Source organism: Sander vitreus, chromosome 19 (genome assembly GCF_031162955.1).
Source record: "Sander vitreus isolate 19-12246 chromosome 19, sanVit1, whole genome shotgun sequence".
In the NCBI taxonomy this organism is placed as follows: Eukaryota; Metazoa; Chordata; class Actinopteri; order Perciformes; family Percidae; genus Sander; species Sander vitreus.
In genome coordinates this window covers 3,569,634-3,584,807 of record NC_135873.1, presented here as the reverse complement: position 1 = coordinate 3,584,807, position 15,174 = coordinate 3,569,634, and the positions used below count along the sequence as shown (strand labels likewise).

The 15,174-nt window shown below is 40.2% G+C and overlaps 1 protein-coding gene across 3 annotated transcripts in view; it reads left to right on the top strand.

Moving 5' to 3' along the window:
- LOC144534276 (phosphatidylinositol-binding clathrin assembly protein) overlaps nucleotides 1-15,174 on the top strand; it is an 88,706-nt gene that overhangs the window by 44,915 nt on the left and 28,617 nt on the right. For all 3 annotated transcript variants that reach the window (XM_078276113.1, XM_078276112.1, XM_078276111.1), the window contains exons 5-11: nucleotides 1,122-1,215; nucleotides 1,613-1,724; nucleotides 2,127-2,233; nucleotides 5,115-5,156; nucleotides 10,326-10,411; nucleotides 10,567-10,690; nucleotides 14,210-14,343. In XM_078276113.1, the coding sequence (XP_078132239.1) occupies nucleotides 1,122-1,215; nucleotides 1,613-1,724; nucleotides 2,127-2,233; nucleotides 5,115-5,156; nucleotides 10,326-10,411; nucleotides 10,567-10,690; nucleotides 14,210-14,343 (699 nt within the window). The remainder of the gene's footprint in view (nucleotides 1-1,121; nucleotides 1,216-1,612; nucleotides 1,725-2,126; nucleotides 2,234-5,114; nucleotides 5,157-10,325; nucleotides 10,412-10,566; nucleotides 10,691-14,209; nucleotides 14,344-15,174) is intronic.

Genomic DNA, 15,174 nt, shown 5'->3' with positions numbered 1-15,174 from the left:
AAGTGAGAGAACCACAAAAGACAGATTAACTGACAGATTTGTTGTTGTTTTTTTGTGCAAAATATCTTGTGTCTGTATACAGTATCTGGTACAGTACATCATTGTCTAAACCTGGCTAATGTTAAAATGCTAATGCCACTTACAAATGTCTTAATAAAAGACTCAAGATAACAATGTATCTGTCCTGTACTACTTGAATACGTCCCTCTTTGTGTGACTTTCTTGTATTTTTAATTCACTTATAGCATATTGTTTACACAGAAGATACTATGCCTCTCATTCTGAGTGAACATGGGGGGAAATTAACTGTAAAAGTAGTACTTCAGTGGCAGAAAAGGACCCACCTCACGTCTGGGGACCCTGCTCTGTTGCCATTGGTTAACTGAACTGGGGTCCTCAGGTGTGAGCTCCGCTGTTCCCAAAGCAGGGGGAAATGACTAGCCTGGTTGTCGTCACCATTAGGTCACTGCTCCAGGCCAAGAAATAATTAAGCACATAACCCCCTGTAAAAGAATTTTTTTCATTTCTGTTTTTGCACTGCTAAACAAACAATAGTGAACTTTAAAGGTGCTAGGAGGTGGATTATGTTACATTTGGACAGAGCCAGGCTAGCTGTATGTGTCTTCTTATCTAACACTTGGCAAGAAAGCGACTAAGCGTATTTCCCAAAATGTAAAATTTCTCCTCTAATGTCAGCCATTGTAATATTTGAATGCGTCAACTAATGGCAATGCAGCCTTGCTGGAGACTTTTGTATGAAAGTGACAGTGGTGGCATTATTTCTAGAGGTTGCGTTTGGAAGATCTTTTCAATTTGAGAAAGTCCAACTGTTTTGCAAAGACACTGAGTCATTTGTCACACCGATCCTGCTGAGCAGACATTATCTATTTTGCAAAATGTGTTTCAGTTGCCATTCGTTGCAAGACTTTCATCTCGAGTAGCCGTTACTTAGCATTACTGAGAAAAGTTTTCTATGGAAAACATTAGTTTCCTTTTTTCCAATAAAAAAAATGTCTGCTTTTTTTATGTACTTCATAATTTGCATCAATATTTGCTTTAGAATTTCCCCAAAACAAGGTGCCTGCTAAAATTGTGTGTTTTTTTGTTTGCTGCTTTGTCAGGATTGACGGTGTGATGCGTACCATGAACACAGAGAAGCTGATCAAGACGCTGCCCATCATTCAGAACCAGCTGGATGCTCTGCTGGATTTCCAGGTACTGTGTGTGTGTGTGTGTGTGTGTGTGTAAGGGGATTGGGTGGGGATCTGCAGAAATTGTTGGGTGTATTGTGGTTTGTGCCAGCAAGCTTCAAAGAGTGATACAAATGGATGGTGAAGTTTCCTATTGGAATGCATTTGTGTATGGGGGTGTGTGTGCGCTGCTCGCGAGTCTGTCTGTGTGTCTGTGCATAAGGTTTTATCCCACCTAAACTGAATTGACAGTTGCCCTGTGAGTGGAGATTTGTCTGCATCATACAAAGGGAGAGAGGTGGTTGTATTTGGAAAAAAAGAAAGCGATGTTTTTTTTCTTTCTGAAAAGCCTTGGAAAGATGTGACAGAGATGTCTTCTTTCTCTATCTCTCTCTACCTCTCTTTACCTCTGGTCTCTCCAGGCCAACCCTAATGAGCTGACCAACGGAGTGATCAACTCTGCCTTCATGCTGCTCTTCAAAGACTCCATTAGGCTGTTTGCTGCTTACAATGAAGGGGTCATCAACCTATTGGGTAACACACACACACACACATACACACACACACACTAATAGGGTGAACACAGCTGTGAGCCAACTGATGCTCACTCTCCTACATGTGTCAGAAATGATGAGGTGTAAGTATAGCTACAGTTTATGCATGCACAAACACACACAGTCATGTATGGCAGATATGTAAACACAAACCCAACACACTCAAACACACAAACACATATGTGCACACAGTCGGGTTGCCATGGCAGCACAGTAGGTTTTGACAAGCTGTCATGTAGCTGGTATGTGCTTCCGTTTGTCTCCAATCTATCATGCACTGATTTTCCTGACTCCTTTCTCTCTTCCTTCCTTCCCTTCAACACTTCCTTACTTTATTTCTCTTTTCTGTTTTTATCCTCATCCCTCCCTTCTGTCCCTATAGAGAAATACTTTGACATGAAGAAGAACCAGTGCAAAGATGCTCTGGACATCTACAAGAAATTTCTCTACAGGATGACGAAGCTGTCGGAGTTCCTCAAAGTGGCCGAGGTATATTCACAGACTCGCACACAAAAGAACATACACACGTACAGGCATATGGTTTTCCAAGGGTTTTTTTGTGTCAATTTTTACCGCCCAGATTTTTTTTGGAAGAGCAACTCCTGTTCAAATTACTATTTTACCGTTTTCCTCAAAATTTCTTGTCAGTTTCTGGTCTTGACCACATCCCCTAAAAACATGCAGTGCTCAGCATACGTGACCCATGCTAAAGTTGACTAAAAAGTGGAATAAAAAGAAAATTCTTTTGGAAATTATCTTAATCTTAATGCCTTAATTAAAAACATGAGGACAAATCCAACCTTTAAGGACACAAATTTTCTTTGTGAATGAATAATGTATCATAAATAAATAAATGTTCTTCCTTAAAATACAGGGGGCATAAGTAAGTACACCCCTATGTTAAATTAGAGGCAGGCAGATGTTTATTTTTAAAGGCCAGTTATTTCATTGCTCCAGGATACTGAAAAGGTTCCTGATAAAGGTCCCTTGGCCTTTGGAATTAAAATAGCCCCACATCATTACATCCCCTTCACCATACCTAGAGATTGGCATGGGTTACTTCCCATAAAGTCATCTCTCAATGCAATCAAACCAGCTATTAGGCTAACCATGCCAATCTCTAGGTATGGTGAGATATATATATATATATATATATATATATATATATATATATATATATATATATATATATATATATATATATATATATATATATATATATAATGAAGGGTATGTGGGGCTATTTTAATTCCAAAGGCCAAGGGAACTTTATCAGGATGCATAGTATCCTGGATCCATGAAATAACTGGCCTTTAAAAATAAACATCTGCCTGCCTCTATGGGAATTTAACATAGGGGTGTACTTACTTGTGGCCCCTGTATTTTAAGGAAGAACATTTATTTTTTACGATACATTATTCATTCACAAAGAAAATTGGTGTCCTTAAAGATTGGATTTTTCCTCATTTTTTTTAATTAAGGCATTAAGATCAATTTCCAAAAGATGATTTTTTTATTCCTCTTTTTACTCAACTTTGGCATGGGTGTATTCACTTATGCTGAGCACGGTATATTAAAACACATTAACTCAAACGTTCTCAAACGCCACTTTGGATAGGTGTTTTTTCCACAAGACTCCATACTGCCACAACTTTTGCTCACACAGCTACTCTACCGTGTGCAGACAAGATTACCTGACTTACCCTCACTGCCCCACATTTGCACACACACACACACACACACACACATATATATATCCAAAATAACCCTAAGATGGAGGATGTGGTTAGGCGCTCCGTTAGCTTTCTCTCCCTCTGCCCGCCACACTCCTCCATCTAATCCTCTCTTCTCCCTCTCTGGTCCCCTCTCTTCCTGACAAAGACGGATACTCGTGTGGCTCTCCTTCGCCCAGTGCCCACAGATCATCCCTCTTTCTTTCTTTCTTTCTTTCTTTCCTCTCGGGTCCTCTTCCTTCCCTCCCTCCCTTCCCTCCAGACTTGAAACAGGGAGAATCAGCAACTGTCCCATACATTGGTGGTTCACATTCTCTGCAAATAAATGGTCCCCACAAAATCCCTTTTGTCTTTTATAATTAGATTGTAAGGTCCCTGGAAAATTAATTGTGTGTTCTTCTACAGACACACTTTAAAACCATAGTGCTTAATTAAAAAACATACATTCAGTAAATACACTTATAATGAGTTACTCTGTTTTTATACTACACATGTCAAGGCTTTTCTAAGGCTTAACTCTGAGTTTCTAAACATCAATCTAAGTGATGACCAGGGTGAAGCTGGTGGGGGGTGGGGTGAACACTTTGAAAAACAAACCCTAAAAGCATCCATAGCATGTGTTGTTTGCGCACTCACTGTGATAGGACATATATAGTATGTTATGTCCATGAATTGACAGCTTTCTCAGGAGATTTTTGCACAACAGTGCACGCAAGCAGGCTGCTGCACATGGCCTTTACCACCCACTGTTCTGCCCACAAGATGCTGGCTAGCACAACGCAGAACTTCCACAGACTGCTACTACTACTAAAAGTTACATTAACACGAAATATGTGTAGCTTTTGATTGAGTAGACTCTTGTCTTAAACGGTCATAGTTGTCAATTTCAGAAACAATGCAGTGTTGTAAAAACTATCCAGATACAATTCACAGTAGAGGGCCTCTTTAACATCATCCTTGAAAAGATTATAATTCATTGCCAGTAGGGCTGCACAATATGAGGAACAACAATATATTTTACAGCCCTATTGCCAGGCTTCAATGATCAGAAATAGTAATTTTGTTATAATTTAGATGGATCACCCCAAAACAGGTGTAGCATAACATATTTCATTCTCCAAAGGTACAATCAACCATTATTACATTTTTCTGCTGATAAATCGAGATCCAGGACTTAATGTTCTTTGTGTGTCCTGAAAAGTCACACAAATGTTTGCTGTCTGAGTTGTTTTGGAGACGATTTTGCCGTTGGCTGTCCTTTTTTATAAATGTGTTCAATGTTGTCACATCATCTGTCGCCATGCCCGCTCTCCCTCATTGGTCAGACATATTTATCACTGTCCAGTCATCATCGTCATTCACTGTGAGGATTGGTTGGTTCATCAGCCAATCCAGATGTCGAAAACTTTTCCTTGTTTATTTCTGTTGTCGTTTATGTTGACACTGCCGCTGCATGAAGTAATGATTCCCCTGTTTTTTTTCTTTCTTTTTCTCATCTTATTTTTTTTTATTTTTTTATTATTATTATTTTTTTTTACAAATGGACCCTGCTCTTCTCTTTATTTTTTTATTCTCCATTTTATCCCACCTACCTTTCTCCCTTTTTATTTTGTTGATTTGTTTGTTTTTGACGACAGCAAGTTGGAATAGATCAGGGTGACATCCCAGATCTCTCACAGGTCAGTGTACATCTCACCTTCCACTTCCTCTTCTCTCCTTTTCTGATTCTCACTCCTTTTCTTGCTTTACTACCTTCTCTGCTTTCCTTCTACACTTGGTGTGGTTTCATTGCTCCCTCTGTACTCTCACCTGATTTCACCCCCCACATATACCTGTGTTCCCCCTCTTCCCACTTGTTCACTCATTCTCTCTACTCCACTCTCCACACACTCATTTTTATTTCTGCCATCAGCCATCTCGTCTAACCCGATCTTAGTCTAGGCAACTCCCCTCTGGCTTGATTGATTTCCTGCTTTCTCCTTCACTTCTAAATGCACATTATAGATCCAACAACAGGCTGAGGTGTGTTAAGTTGGGCTGCTTAAACATTGCGCCAGCAGCAGGCCTCCTGCAGGTTGTGTCACGTGGGTTTGAAACCCTGAGCAACTGCGAACAACGGGCTAAGACCTTGGATCTACAAAAATAATGATAATTGCAATAACAAAGGGCTTGAAAAACAAGACCGCATCGCTACGAGGGAATAGACCACATGGTTTCTGCTTTTAATCGTCAAGGATTGCCTTTTCATCTTACAGCATTGTGAATTTAGAGGAATCACTCCTAATGGGTTATGGAAGGACCGAAGAGGGACTATAAATATCCCTGGTTTAGCTGTTACACATCAGGCTCAGAGATTTTATATTTGAATCAGCCATTTAATATTCAGCTTACTACTATGAACTGTCATTTTGGGATCTATCAGGTTTAGTGTTGAAATGATTGTGGATTATTCGATGGACAGAAAATGTCATCAACAAAAAGGCTGCAACTAACGATTATTTTAATTATCAGTAAATCTGCTGATTATTGTCTCTTTTAATAGATTTCCTGAAGCCCTCGGTAATGTCTTTAAATGTTTTGTTCAACCAACAGTCCAAAACTCAGATATTCACTTTACAATGATAAAAAAAAACACAGTAAAGTTGCTTATCAACTGTGAGGTTTGCTGCTTTTATTCTTTTTTCTATCATTGTAAATTGAAAATTTGGGCCTTTTTGACAATTGAATACAGTTTTTTTACCAGATTCTGACCTCATTAAACTGGAATTATGCTTATCCGAAAATACACGTTAACGTCTCTGTGAACCTTGGCAGAACTGGGTGCCATGGGTAACTGTTGCTTGCATAGGAGCGTCAAGCCAATTGATCCTACACCAACCGTGAGAGCCACATTTAATACACCGCCATTGTCTCTGCTGTGCTTCAGTCACAGTGCGCCGGCGTCTTAATTTTGAGTGCCAAAAAGAGAGCAGTTCTGTTCTGAGTATCAACAGATACCCTAAGGCCCTGTTTACACGAATATGCTCGCGGGTGAAAACGACAAAATATTGTATCGGATGTGCCTTTCGTTTAGGCGGCGACAGCGTTTTTGGGGCTTAAAAACGTAAAAAAGTGAAACCACCCTCCAGAGTGGAAATCTTAAAAAGGCTCCACCATTGCGTTCCCGTCTGAAGGGTAAAAACGCTGTGTGTGTGTGTGTGTGTGTGTGTGTGTGTGTGTGTGTGTGTTGTTTGGAGCAATAACTCCTCCTCCTCGTCTGTCCAGACAAAATTGTCAGCTTTTGTTGTTCGCTTCGCGCTACTAGGGAGAGAAGTAGAAGGAAGGTTCTACGTAGGTGGGACTTGGTGGTGTTATGTGGCAGTGCTTCACACTACCACCTAGCCGCCTGATGTGCATACTTCATCAAATTTCACAAACTTCTGCGTCACCATATGCACGCAGATTCCCCCCCCCCCCCAAAATGCTTGTCTAAACGCAGAATAAAAAGTGAGAACGCCACTTTTGCGTTTTCTCTTCTGATCGTTTCAGTCTAAACAACTAAATTTAGGTATCGGAATCAGGAATCCCTACAAATAACTGACCAATTTATCGATGATGAAAATAATCCTCACTTGCAGCCCTGGGTAGTTTTTTAGGTTTCTGGATACTTTGGCCCATACTTATATTGAAAAGTTGGCACTTAAGTGCTTCTCTGCCTCAAGAACTATTTAAAGACAGATCCAAATGTAACTTTTTACAGCCTCAATGAAATGTGACCGTGGTCTTGCGTTACTAAAAATCATTGCAATGTGCAAAGCTCTAAATTGATTGTGTGGGTGTTTTACTCATAGTAAAACTGCAAAGTTCACTGTGGTCGATAAATACACGTTTTTCTTCTCCCTCGTCTGTCGCAGAAAACAAAAGGATCATACATTGTAGGTGGTGGGTTGCATACTGTACTGCTTACCCCCTCCAATCTGCTTAACCCCCCCTGCATGAACATATGCTTGTGTATGTGTGGGTGCAAACACACTTACACCTCATACACTGGCAGGCATGCTCTTGTTTTTTCTTTCCTGTGTGGAGCGATATGGTGTTGAGTACAATGTGTGTGTGTGTTGGCCTCAGGTGGCTTGTTTGTAGCTCTCCAACACACACAAACACACCAAAGTGCACACACAGAGCTCTGGCACGACTAGCAAAAGGCCATGAAACCTCATGAATAGAAAATGAGGCTTCACCTCTCCGCCCCTCCGTCTACATCTGCATGAAAAAATCCCTGCACCGGGTTTCGACTCGCTCATTTAAATTCCACCCTCCTCCTTAGGTGTAATTTATTTGTCATGCACAACATCATTCCCTCAACATGCATGGCGGAGGTGCTTTAACAGTGAATGACCTGAGCATTAAGCGTGTAATTATTGTTAAAAAAAAAAAAAAAAAAAGGAAACCGAGAGATAAAAGGGTGAATTCTCTTTTCTAATTTTTGGGCGGGGATGACTTCTTTCTACCTCTCCCTGCCTCCCAAAGTTGGCGCTATCACTGAACGTCTTCAAAACGTTACACTCACAATATGTCAAAAGGAAGACAGAGACCCTGGTCAGTCCCTCCAGGATGTCGCGATCGCGCCAGTTCACGCAAATTCAACCAATCACCGCGAATTTGGTGCGACTCGCAATTTTGAGCAATCACCGCAACTTTTCTGCAAATTTGACCAATAACTTGAAGTTTCTGGCGACTTCAACCAATCCCAGCAGTCCCACGTGCACTCTGAGAGCCAGTGACCAAGCGGGAGTGAGAACGGGTTGATCATTTCCTTGTGATATGAAGATGAGACGTGTGTGACTTGAACATCTCACATTACCAACAAAACGTACAGCGAAAGACCGTGCAAAACGTTTCAGAGCGTCCTGCCAACCTGTATACATTTTAACGTCAATGTACGCTGTAACGATTTTTCACTCTAAAGTTGTTGCTGTTTCAAACCTGTTGGCTATCTGCAGCAGGCGGGGTTGCAGCTCCGTTCCTTCCGCGACTGACGCTTGCAGACACACACAAACACACACAGACACACGCACACAAACAACACACGGTGGATGCAGGAAAAAACGGAGATGAGACGTATACGATGACCTAAATTGAGGACAGCTGCGCTCGTTATTGTAAGTCCAATGATAAGTTAAAGTCCAATAAGTACTTCATTAAACCGTATGAATGTGTGTCCCAGGTTAGGATAGGAAATTAACTAACAATGTAAAGATCAACAAGCCACTGACACATATGTTCAAATTTGATTCATTCAATACATTATTATTTTTTGGCTTAAATCCACCAGCCATTTTCATATTATACCAACATTTGCAGCATCCTGAGCCTTTTTGGTTAGTAGGAAATCTCAGCCCAGAGTAGTTTTATTCTCCCCAAAACAAGTTTCCTTTTTATTTTTTAAAGAACTATAAATAAAAAAAAAATCGCAACTTTCACTGTCTCTCGCAACTTCATTGCAACAAACGTACAAAAGACATCAGAACTTTTATCGCAATTTTTTACAAAAGCTCCCGCGAAATCAGGCGTTTTGGGCCGCAACAATCTCAAAAAAAGGCCGCGAAATCCTGGAGGGACTGCCGTGTGTGTGTGTGTGGCATACACAAGGTCCTCTCTTCACCTATTCAGACCTACTGACAGTTAAAGAAGGTTTCTTTCTCTTCTGGGAGTTGCTGTTTCTTTAACAACCAGGCAACAGTTTGGCAAGAACCCGCCATGTAGCCAGCCGCAAAGGACTCTGAAATCAAAATGCTCCCGTGTGTGTGTTTTCGTGCATGTCTGCAGCCTTACTGACAGCACAATCTGCATTCTTGTGGATAGAGAGACAGACATGACGTTGTCATATTTTATCAGTGGAAGAATTTCCTCTCCCCTCTCCGCAGCCAAACGGGAGCCAAACTATTTATTTCCCTGTGTGTTAAGTTGTAGATGTGCACCACAGAACCACTGATTGTAAAGTTAATAATGCAGCTGCCTCGCTCACTTTTGCCTTCCTTGGTTTTTGAGCATTAACGAGGCACCAAACGAGCACCGAAGACGTGTTGTGCAATGTGAACAAGTGGAGATAAACTTGAATTTGCAGCTGAATTGTGTTTTCTGTTGTAGCGTAGCAACAATCCCCAAGTAACCTGATCACTAAGTTGTACTCCACAATGGTTGAGCTCAAATATAATGTAGCTGCCTTATGCCATATTACAACAAAGAGCTTTTAGGAGACTCTAAGTAATTAAGAAAAGGTTAAAATAAATGTGCAGAGATTTGGTTAAACTAGAGCAGAGACATACTGACAAGTTAGGGGTAAAGAGTGCATCCTGGCACTCATTATGCAAGTATGATAGGACCTCACGAAGATAAGCGAGGCAAAGAGGCAATACACAGCAAAGGGAAGTTGAATGGGGAAAAATGAAAAAAACATCACAGAAACCATTGCTCTCTGCTCGTGTGAAGAAGTGGCACGACCACTCCTCCGCTCTCTACCTTTTCCCTTGCTCTTTGTTTTTCAACCTCCTCCTTTGTTCTCTCTCTCCTTTGAGTCTCCTGCTAACAGTGTGAGTGTTTGCTGCATGTTGCCATGGCTATTCTTGGAGTCTGATGCACTCTGTTACCTTCCTGTGAGACCAACTAACTCTGGTGTGTGTGTGTGTGTGTGTGTGTGTCTGTGTGTGTGTGTGTGTGTCTGTGTGTGTCTTTATGTGTTTACAGATGTCTTTTTTTTTTTTGCATATGAGAGAGAGAAAGAAAGTGTGAAAGCATTCTCAAAGAGTTGAGTTGATTACTGAATGTCTTTCGCCTTTCCTGTGCTCATATTTATCTCTCTCTCTCAGGCCCCCAGCAGCCTCCTGGAGGCTTTGGAGCAGCACCTGGCCTCTCTGGAGGGCAAGAAGACCAAGGAATTAAATGCAGACACCAGGTAGACATCTGAATGTCCTGCCAGCCAGTTTTGTTAAAACGTATCACCCCCAAACACTTTAAAGACACGTAAACAGACAAGTAGATTCAAATGGCTGCCTAAATCTGTCTCAAAATCGGTTCAAATATATTTTTAGTTTGTCTTGTGTCTTGCAGAGCGTCCACTCTGTCCAGCGCCGTCTCTTCTCTCTCCAGCACCGGCATGTCCTTCAGCCGCATGGACGAGAAGGAGAAGCAGCAGGCCCTGGAGGAGGAACAGGCCAGACTGCAGGCTCTCAAGGTAACAGATTTTATAATTTTATAACAAATCACCTCTGAATCAGGGGTCTGACTCTGTGGTGCTCTCAGAATTTATGAAGAATGCATTTTAGATTTAGGCCTCATTTACAGCTGGTATTTACTGTACATTATTCTATTATGATACTGCACCTATTGTTATCCCTACCCATCCTTTGTGGTTATTATTATTAATGTTACTGTTTTCCAGACTTTACACAACTCCTTCTAGGGCCACAAAAGGCTTTACACCTTCTTTTTTTTTTTTTAAATATCCTTTAGTACTCCCAAACTCGTGTAAATGGACTTGAATGTGTAACACCAGTGCATTAACTGGTATTCTTTTTCTTGGCATTTTAGTGTAAGGGTCTGTGAATTTCTGGATATTTTCTCAGAAAATTTCAATATAAAAAGTGTACCTTTTTTTAATAGTGAACTTAATTGGGGGGAATTACACATACGATCAATGAAGAGGATATGGAGGCCGAGGAAGAATTTTTTTTTTTTTGTAGGTTAATGAAAATTCAATACAAATTGTTTACAATTGTGTAATTATGATATTGTAAAAGATTTGTTTCTGTCTTCATATGATATGGTAAATATACAGCCTGAGCAAATAACTCCTATCTAAAGAACCTTTTCCCATGGAAACCTTCCACCTTGAATATTCCCAGAATTCTGCAACCCATTGGGAACCTAGGGCACACAATATTCAGATTTTGGTCATACAAAACTAGACATGTTATATATCAAATACTTGTTATATAATTGAAACTTGTTATAAGGAAAGGTGTAAAAACAAGTCAAGCATGAAAAGATTTGATGAGATACAGAAACGTTCAGGTTAAGTGCGTGCATACAGGGATTTAAATTAAACAATCCTATCACAAAAAAACACCTCAAAATGAAAAGTGTAACTGCAGTCATTGCTTCAGATTGAAGACCATGCTGTGACTGTACAAGCAGAGTCACAATATACTTCAAATCTGCAGCAACTACATGACACCTGAGACCTGACAAATGGCAAAAATTGTTGATACAAAAACTATATATATAGTGCTGCAATTTGCTGTGCTGTAGAAATCAGACTGTGCTATTGCTGATAGATTGCCCAGCCACTTTGCTGTTTGGTGAGTTCTGAACTCCAGATGAGGATAAAGGCCAAGAGTCTCAGTGGCGAGCTGAGCAATAGAAAAGTCAAGTGTAAAATGTGTTGACATTTCTTGCTCCAGCCTTGGGAGTCCTGCCTTACAGCAAACTGTAATTGAGTAAGAGCAGTGAAGCTACAAAACAGGCACACGGCGGCTCAGTGTAAGAGTGTGTGTGCATGTTAAGCATGCTTCCATCCTGGCAGAGAAGATACAGTATGTGTCTATTAGTGTTGCCAGTATCTGTGTGTGTGTGTATGAAATGAAATGAAATGAAATGAAATGAAATGAAATGTGTATACCCTGGCAGATAAGGACGCACTGTGTGCTGCCAGTGTGTCTTGGTGTGTTTGTTTGTGTGTGCGGTTGATTGGATTTTAGCACGCTGTTTACTCTGTGCCCTTGGTTGCCCTGTTTCTGCCAAGGTCCACTGATTACCTTTGGGTTTAGTTTGAAAGGATAGGGAAGACAAAGTGAGTGAGAAAATAACGGAGTAAGAAACCGAATGAGAGAGAGCCGGGGTGAGCAGGGGTCGTCCAAATACTCTAGTCCGGCTGTCTGCACGCTCTGGTGTCCATATGGACTCAACACATACACACTCAGCTACTGTCCAGCTGGGGCCTTAACCCAAACAATAATATCAGTTCCCATTTGTTCCTCGCTACACTGTCAGAATATAAATGAAGAGGACTCGGCCTGGCCGAGGCTGGTACAGCAGGGCATCCTGTATATTAATCTGCTCAAAGTCCAAATTCTTTTAAAAGTGGAAGAGTTTGTAAAGTCAATTGGCTCATTTCCATACCTTCAAAGTTTTAGTTTTAAACTGAATTAAAACACCTGGGTGCCATGTACAAAAGAAGTAGAGAAAGGCACTGATGCAGCATGTCCAATCCCTCTGTGGCCATCCATACTGAGAATCTACGCCTTTGTTGCACTGTAAATTGCTTTCCTTACCTACCAAACAGTACATGTTCAGATGTTTTTTCTGTAACTGTTATTTCCCAGTACATGTTCCCACATTATAAGACACAAATTAATTGATCCCTGTGGAGAAATTAGGTCATTGCAGCAGCAAAAGTCATACGATCCAGTGGGAAATAGGCCGATGGCACAAGAAATAAGCAATAAAACAGCAAGGATGATTAAATCAATCAATAAAGCAATATATAAGTTATGGGATACTACAAAAACAGTGCAGGCATGTTTGAACATGTTATATAAACTGCATGGAGAAACCAGATGGATTACTTATAATATATTTAATGCATTTTATTTGTATTTACACTCACTGTCATTATACAAAATGTAAAAAAAAAAAATGAAGTATCTTACCTGTAGTGCTATTTATCAATCCAGATTGTTTTGGTGTTGGAGATATCAGTCGTAGAGATGTCTGCCTTCTCTCCAATACAACAGAAGTAGATGGCACCTGGCTTGTGGTGTTCAAGTGCCAACATTTTAAAACTCAACAGCAATGTCTCTTTCTAGAAAGCACTGTTTGTGCTAATTCAAAGTAATTTGCAGGCACAGCCACATCAGAATTTGTGTGTCTTGACTTTATCACCACGAGTCAACAAAAAGAAAAGGCAAATTTCAAAACCGATCACTGGATTGTTCTTGACGTTGTTTCAGTTTAGCTTTAGAGGAGGCCGGACTTTGCTGATGTTTGTTTATCTGTCAGCATTTCAGCTGCACCTGGTTCTCAGCAGGACAGGGTCAGATACAGTTTGAGAGGCTTTTAGCATCACGTCAAAACAGTGCGGGAGAGCTTTTTTTTGTCACTAGAAACCAATATAATCAAAGTACTTTAGACTAATCGTCTGTAATATGTATTGTGCATGCTGAAAACCACACCACCAGGCAACCATGGCAGAAAAAACAAAGCAAAAAACTGCCTTTAGAAATTCAATTGGAAGCAGGCCTGGCTTTTAGTCTTACATCTAAAGCCAATAGCTATCTTAATATTACTCAAGGATACACATTTAACTGTCATCCTTTATGCTTTTACTCATAATGACTCATTGGGCATGTTTGCAATGAGGTGCTTGACAGGATCTCCAAACAACAAGAAGCTACAGGAGGACAGCTGGGGGTGTTTTTCTTCTGTGAGAGAATATTTGTATGATTTGTATTATTTGTATAATTGTCTTTGTGCACACCTTAAAGTGAAGAGGATATGTTTGTCATTTTCCAGGATTTACCAAACAAAACTCCTATTCATTTCCAATGGGAAATGACTGTTAATTATTGTTTTCCTGATCACATTGTGGTGTTTTTCTTTCTGTTGTGATCACATTGTGGTGTTTTTCTTTCTGTTGTGATCACATTGTGGTGTTTTTCGTGTGTGTGTGCGTGCGTTCACGTGTGCTTTCCAGGACCAGCGCCTGAAGGAGATGGGCATGCAGACTCCTCCCTCTGCCTCCCCCAGCAGCCAGTCGATGGGCAGCGCCAACAACAACCACATCACACAAACCCCACAGTTGTTCACCTCCATGCTGTCTGCCAACAGGTACACACACACCTGTTTGACTCTATATACAGTAATATGTTCACCAGTTTAAACCAACTCAAGTCCTCTAGATATTGAATAATGAGCACAGATACATTGATTGATTGATTGATTGATTAATTGATTGATTGTTTCCTTTGACTTTTTCACAATAAAAGCCACATAGTGTTTCACCAGTTGAATGCTTTTAATTTGAACTAGCAGCAGTAGAAAAGCTCAGTTAGCATTAGGGCTTGTCAATATATCAATATTATATCGATATCCTGATATGAGACTAGATATCATCTTAGATTTTGGATATCGTTATATGGCCATTGTTGTCTTTTTTGGTTTTAAAGGCTGCATTCCAGTAAAGTGATGTCACTGTATGAACTTACCAGACTGTTTTAGCTGTTCTGTTATTTGCCTTTAACCACTTAGTCATTACATCCACATTATTGATGATTATTTTATCTAAAATCTAATTGTGAAAATATTATATTAAAACACCAATTGTCAACCCAACAATATTGGTCAATAATATTGTGATATCTGATTTTCTACATATTGCCCAGCCCTAGTTAGCATTAGGAGTAACTTATTAATACAGCTCTGGTGCTGTGTTAGGAGAGTGAATAGTAAAACAAACTAAAAATGAGATAGGATTACAAATTGTAACACTTTGTTGCATACATGCTTAATTTCCTGTGAATTGCGGACCCCGCCACTACCCACGAAAACGACTATATAGAGAGGTATTTACAGATTGTTACAGAACCAATTCCATTCATAAAAGGTCTCAAATATGGGGTTGGATTTCATGAAATTCTTAAGGATTATGATTTCAAAAAT